The 7151-nt window shown below is 42.3% G+C and overlaps 1 protein-coding gene across 2 annotated transcripts in view; it reads right to left on the bottom strand.

Moving 5' to 3' along the window:
• Positions 1–7151, bottom strand: part of TTC7B (tetratricopeptide repeat domain 7B) — a 258616-nt gene that overhangs the window by 217608 nt on the left and 33857 nt on the right. For both annotated transcript variants that reach the window (XM_019518662.1, XM_019518663.1), the window contains exon 3: positions 5626–5756. In XM_019518662.1, the coding sequence (XP_019374207.1) occupies positions 5626–5756 (131 nt within the window). The remainder of the gene's footprint in view (positions 1–5625; positions 5757–7151) is intronic.

Here is a 7151-nt window from a genome sequence, read left to right as displayed (position 1 = left end):
TTAACTCGTTAAGATCTGAATAAAAAAGAAGACATTTTATACATGTTGTAGATATGACATTACGTGCCTATAATTCAGGTAAGATATCAGTAATAGCTGTTTAGCGAGCATGAAATGAAATTATCTATTTTTGATGCAGAAACAGGGTTCCATAAATAGTGCTGTAAAGGTTGTAAAGCTTTACCACCTGGCAAAAAGTAATGGGATAATTTACCCAAAATAATATATGTGGTAGTCACACAAATTTATTCATACCTACTCCTAATAAAAGACACCAAGTAATTGATGCCTACTTGTTGAGTATGATGATCTACCCAGTTATTTCACCACCTTAAAGTACTTTTGTCTAGTCTGCAGTTTGTTAATGAGAAATAACTGCATGCAAAAATACAGAGTGGTGAATGACTGGTTAGGCTGCAGTACTACAAAGAAGGACCTGGGGGTTACAGTAGACCACAAGCTGAATATAAGCTAATAGTTTACTCTTATTGCAACAGAATTCTAGATTGTATTTGCAAGTAACACTCCTTTTAATTAAAGGATGCAATTCTTCAACTCTATTCAGGACTGGGCCTCAGTTGGAGTAGCATACAGTTTTGGTACCCACACTTCAAGAAAGAGGTGGACAGTTTGGAAATTATTAGGGGCCTGGGAGGCAAGACTAATGAGGGAAGTCTGAAAGAGCTAGGATTAATTGGTCTTCTGAAGATAAGGCTGGGGGTGGGGGAGCAGGGAGGATTTGAGAACAGACTTCAAATACCTGAAGGATGATTACAAAGAGGACGGAGCTGGTCTTTTCTCCATGGCCATAGAGGACAGGACTAGGATCAATAAAACTCAAACTGCATCGGGGTAATTTAAGCTGGGTATTAGAAGGACCTTTCTAAGCGGGGTTCACGACTGACCACAAGATGAACATGAGCCTTCAATGTGATGCTGCTGCTAGTAAAGCTAGCAAGATGCTGGCTTGCATCCATAGATGTTTCTCAAGCAAATCCGAGGACATCATTCTCCCGTTGCACTCGGCCTTGGTGAGGCCGCAGCTGGAGTACTGCATCCAGTTTTGGGCACCACAATTCAAAAAGGATGCGGAGAAGCTTGAGACGGTGCAGAAGAGAGCCACGCGCATGATCAGAGGTCAGGAAAACAGACCTTATGATGAGAGGCTGAGAGCCATGGGACTCTTCAGCCTGGAAAAGCGCAGGTTCAGGGGTGATCTGATGGCTGCCTAAGTTTATCAGGGTGCTCACCAGGATCTGGGGGAATGTTTCTTCACTAGAGCACCCCAAGGGATAACAAGGTCAAACGGTCAAACTCCTCCAAGACCGTTTCGGGCTGGACGTAAGGAAGAACTTTGTTACTGTCCGGGCCCCCAAGGTCTGGAACAGCCTGCCATCAGAGGTGGTTCAAGCACCTACTTTGAATGCCGTCAAGAGAAATTTGGATGCTTATCTTGCTGGGATCCTATGACCCCTGCTGACTTTCCGCCCCTGAGGCAGGGGGCTGGACTCGATCTTCCAAGGTCCCTTCCAGCCCTAATGCCTATGAAAATCTATGAAACTCTGAGGGTGCTCAAGCATTGGAAACAGGCTACCTAGAGTAATAATAGAATCTCCATCCTTAGAAGTTTTCAAGAGTGTCACGCTGCTGTCCGATCACAGCGCAAGGGACCGGAACAGCGGGGTTAGAAGGGCCGATTAGCTCTCTATGGGACGGTTAACGTGAGTCCAGCTCACGTCGCCCAAAGAGACTGGAGGTGAGGTGATAGTCACGGAGATCGAGAGTAGTTGAAGGTAGAGGTTTATTTACTCAGTGAGCATTGAGGAGAGAAACGAGATGCAGAGAAGTAGACTGCTAATCACGTCGGGCCGGCAATGAAGCGGCATTCAGCAGTTGCTAATCGTGAATGGGAGGTGGAAGCTAGGTGATCAGGCTAGCGTCCCTTGTGATAATCGAAGCAGGTGATGAACGACTTCGCCTGGGTGCGGCTGTGCATTCCCTTATATCACTCATGTGATGCGCTCAACAGTGAGCTGGCTGTTTTCACCTATCACCTCTCAGGGTTCTGTGTCCCGGCCTTATTTGGCATTGCAGACTAGCTGACCTCACCTATGTTGGTGACGCTCTGATAACGAAAGTAATGGTATGGCAGCATTTGTTTTACCCTTTTGTGATGGTTGTGGGGAAGAAGGGCGGGGCTCACCATCTTGGTGCCTCACGCATCGATGCCACCATTATGGTGTGCGTGTGACAAAGAGCAGGTTAGACAAACACTTGCCTGGGATACATCAGGGAGGGGCTGAACCAGATGCCTATGAGGTCCCTTCCAGCCCTACTTCCCTATGATTATAGCAGTACCTAGGGGCCAAGTAAGAACGTACAAACACAGGAGCAGACAGACCCTGGCCCAAAGAGCTTGCAAGCTGAACAGATAAATATTAGGGCAGGGAAAACCAGTATCTAACAAGTGTAATGCTACATAGGTATTATATTGGTGTCACAAATTTAAAAACAGTTTCATGGGTGGGGTTGAGTTGGGAGGGATTCTTTTAAATGAGAAAGGGAGCAGGTGCCTGCACTATCCTCTGGCTCCCGTTTCCGCTGACTCCCCTTCAACCTGGGGCATGGAGTCCTCCTCCAAAAACTTAAAAACTGGGGCATGGAGAACACTGTTGCTGTAACACCAGCCCAACACCCCAGCAGCAGTTGCAACAGCTCCAGCACCAGCCCTGGCTACTGTGTAGCAAGGGTGGGGGTCACAGCAAATTTTCTATGCATAGAATCTAATGATTCAGGGATTGTCTTAAAATTTAAAAAAGTTATTTTGGATTTGGGTAAACTGGGCCACAGAGCAGCTCTTCCTATTCCCCTTTCAGCTTTGGGAAGTGCTGAATATCACAAAGCAACAGCAGATTATTTTTCACCTGTAGCATCCACATAAAGGACTGGTCAATATTAGGCACTGGATTCAATTAGAACAGTGAAAGTTTCCATTCTGGCGGTGCTTACGCCAAGAGAAGTAGCTATGATTTGATAAGCTAATGCACCTAGAGGACACTGAACGGATAGATTTGTCTGCCACAGAAAAACACCATATGGCAAATTATATTTTAGAGCTTTTGTACTGCTAAAAGATTAAAAATGGTCATTCTATAGTGCTATGAGCTCTTTCTGGGATGGATAATTATTTACTTTTTCAATTCTAACTTCTCCGGGATAAATTAAACAGTACAGAGCCTACTTGGTTCCAAACAGTGAGGTAACATTTACATAGCCTACAGCAGAAAGAATGTAAGATACTATGGAGGACACTTAGAGCATAATTAACATTAAAACATTTGCTTTCCAGCTACACCCGCATTATAAGGTATAGAATCATTTCCAGTTTGCTACCCCACAATATTTCACGAGTACTGTTAGCCCCTTCATGCATGTGATTTTGATTTTTTTTTAAAGCAAAGCAAATCAATGAACTGCTTCTGGAATGTTTAGTTTCAGTTCTGCAGATCACCTTTGCCCTCCATTATCTCTTGCAGATCATATATGCAGGTAAGGGGATTTGAGTGTTAATTTTCTGGGTTGTATGTGTGAAGGTAGACTTTTCTGGCAGCGCTCCAGTGCAGATCTTTCTCCAAGGTTCAATGGGCTTTCTACAAGCAGACATGGTGGCACTGATGAACTGAAACTGGCCAGTTTAAGGCCTGAGAGGACAGAAAAGGATCAAAAGGCCATTTTGGTTTTCTTCGAGGCTTAAAAGGATGAAGTCCTTGCCACCAGATGTACTTGAAGACAAATACATTTATGGCATAAAAAGAAAAAAAGAACCTTTCCAAAAGGTAGGAGGGAGGGACTGTCACATGCACTCCAGGACTTCCAGCTGGATGTCTACTGGGTGGAATATAACAACAAAACAGCTGAGGAAAAGCACACAGCTCTTAACAGACAGCTGTGGAGCATGTAGAAAATTAAAGCTTTCCCCATTCACTTCTGCCTTCCTAACTCCAGCATAAGCAACTTAAGATACCTGCAGGCAGGGCAGCCACTTAGATCATGTAAGTGGAACTGGGTATTTGCCAAAGCCCATTGATTTCAACATTAAAGGCACTGCTTGCGTCAGTTTAAGCATGCCAACCAATTTATGTGAAAAAAGGCCTGCTCCCTGATGTCTGCACATTTTTTAGATTGGTTACTTTGGTACTCATCTAATACCCCAAATAGCTGCCTTAAATTTGACAGAATATAGGAAGTTTCATGGCTGATAGTGCTGTGCTGTTATCACTAACAGCAGCTGAAATGAGCTAGAAGAATTAATTTGTCCCTTGAATCAGACAAATGGATCCTGGGATTTTTTTCCCCCTTTCTCTTTTACATGGGGTATGGTCTTTTCCTTAGGATCTTTTAAGCATATATTGGCCAACTACTTCCTTGTAGCTGTAGTGCTAGGGCATTGGCAGTGCCCTCATCTCCCTTGCTTTTATCTACAGCATATTATGGGGTAGTCTGGATAGTGTTCTTGTACTGTGGGGGAGGGTCTGCAATGAAGATTTAGAGATTTCTTTGGCTAACAAGTGCCTGAAGATGCAGAGGATGGGGTTCAATGGCCCTGGAAATATGGCAAATACAGGTTGGAGGAGGAACGAGAGAACTGGGATAAAATCCTGGCTCTACTGCTATTAATGGAAGTGTTTCCATCAACCTCAACAGGTGACATGTATGGGCATTTATACATGTGCTCCAGCAGTGGAGGATGGGGTGGAGGGCAGGCACTTTAAAAGTAATGGTATAATTTACCATAATTATACCAAAAGTAACGGTATAATTCATTAGAGCAGCTCTGAGAGCTAATTAAAGCAGCCAGTGCATCTCATGTATTAGTGTCCCTGAGCTTCAAAATGGCAGCAGGGGTGCTTTATTTAAAGCTTGTCAAACAAGCTTCAGATAAAGTGCCTCTGCTACCATTTTGAAGCTCAGCGATGCCAATACACGAGATGCAGAAGGCTACTGGAACGCAGTAAGTGCCATGCTCCAGCAGACTCAATTAAATCAAGTCTGCGCAAACATGCTGGAATTAAAGCACATCAGAGCAGCCTCCTTGCTTATGTATATGGACCTTCTAGGACCACCATTCCATCTCCAGTATTTAGATTGAATTATTACAGATTGCACTACATCCCCAGTTTTTTTTTGTGCAACATTTCAGCTGTTAATAGTAGATTTATTTCCTTTTAAGTAATGGTAATCCTTAGGTTTCAGGGATTATCTGAAAGTTGCTTTAAACTAATGCCACATATTAGACCTGGCACATTCACTTAATACAGTTAAAAATTATATATATTTTCAGATGTTATATTATAGGTGAAGTTTGGTTCAGAACTAAATGGGTACTAGAAGGGTTTTCTGTGCATCCTTGTCATGTTCATGTCTGAACAGAGATCAGACTACTCTGTTGTAGTTAAATAGCAAGTTATCTGATCATGTCAATGAAAGATGAACCATGTAACCTAGTCTACCTTCAGAAGGTTTCTTGTGGAAACACTACAGGTGATACTGTTCTATGGATGATTACAAGCTGTTGTGTGATAAATAAGATTAGTTGTTTCAACTGTACAAATTATCTCAGCTTACCCGTTCTATCTCTTGAAGGTACAGAAGGGCAATATCTCCAGCCTTCTCATAGCAGGTAATGATGTCTTGTTCACGATCCACATGGAGGTTACTAGCTGAAGAGGAAATTGGCAGTTTCTCTAGACAAAGACCTAAAAATAAAAAGAAAGTTTTAAAAACAGACACTGATTATCAGTGTCAGAGGACTCTCTGGAGACAACCATGACAAGCCCACCTTCGACAAGGGAGAGAGGAAGGGAAAAAACAGAGGAGAATAAAATGTGCTAAAGTACAGCACATCGTAGTATCTGTTGCAATATCTAAGAAAATGCAATGCTTTCGCAGTTCTACAAGTGTTTTGACAGCCAAGCATAAAAATGCCTATTTCAGTTCCATAACAGTTTTAAGTTATTGAACAGACAGCCTCTTTCCAGAAACTATCACAGAAGGCACCACAGCAGTCAAGGGAAGACAAGATGCTCAAACTGATATCACTAGATTTAAAACGTCTGAGCAAGGCAGGACTATATGCAGGGATAGTGAAATGTTTTTGAAGAAAATTAAATCTTCCTAAATTCTATATATAACTACTTTATTTGTTCTTGTAGTTGAAGCCCTCTTCCTCCTTGCTTTTCTTTTTTAAAAACCACTGCCCTGCTATCCTGTACCCAAGGGCAGATTCCTTCAGTCAAGTGCAAGTACTAACAGATCCAAGCACATCCAACCGGGATGTCTTTTTTATCTGATGGACCAAAACCCTCACATTCAGAAACTTAAAACAAGAGCTGTAAAACTGCTTTCCAAGCACCCCTGACAAGCTTGGCATGGTAGGCAGAGCCATGGCACAAGGTACTGCAGCGATTCTAGTCAGAAGTTCACAGGGCAGCCTCAACAAAATGCTGCACCAGGTAGGCACCCAGGACCATCTAAGCTATGCAAAAATAGGCTTAATGCCACTTCAATCCTTGCCTGGAAGTTCTGTACCATGTCTCATATCTCTTATATATGCAAAACAATAGTTTGCTCTTTAAATATTCAGAGACAAAGAGGAACCCTGTTCCACAGATGTCAGCTATACAAGAGTTAGGCTGTTATCCAGTGCTTCTAGAGGAGAAGGCTATATTTTTAAGCAGCTAATTTGCTGAATGGGAGAGCCATTCAATACCACCTGCTACACTCAGATACAATTTGTTTAGGAAATGGTAACCATTATGATTCTCTTCCTGGTATAATCCAACCTAAATGTTAATGCTGCATTTTTAAAATTACTATTCAGGCCATATTTAAGGCTGAATAATGCTGCTGCCAGATATACAAGTACAGGTCATCTATTGATTTACACCTAATATTAAATGATGTGATTGTACATGCACAAAACTATTGTCAAAAATGAAAGCATTACTTTATCTAGATGCCTCACTTGCACTGTCACCATCAAAGCATCAAAAAATATACATATCCATCTTATACTGGACTTTTCAAACATGTCCAGGTAAGACAACTTACCTTCAGATGTTATATTCAGTCATGTTTTCAGAACAACTACA

The sequence above is a fragment of the Gavialis gangeticus genome, unplaced genomic scaffold, assembly GCF_001723915.1.
Source record: "Gavialis gangeticus isolate Ggan-Ray unplaced genomic scaffold, GavGan_comp1, whole genome shotgun sequence".
Classification (NCBI taxonomy): domain Eukaryota; kingdom Metazoa; phylum Chordata; order Crocodylia; family Gavialidae; genus Gavialis; species Gavialis gangeticus.
The sequence above is the reverse complement of the archived record's forward strand: the minus strand, read 5'-3'. Positions and strand labels throughout refer to the sequence as shown.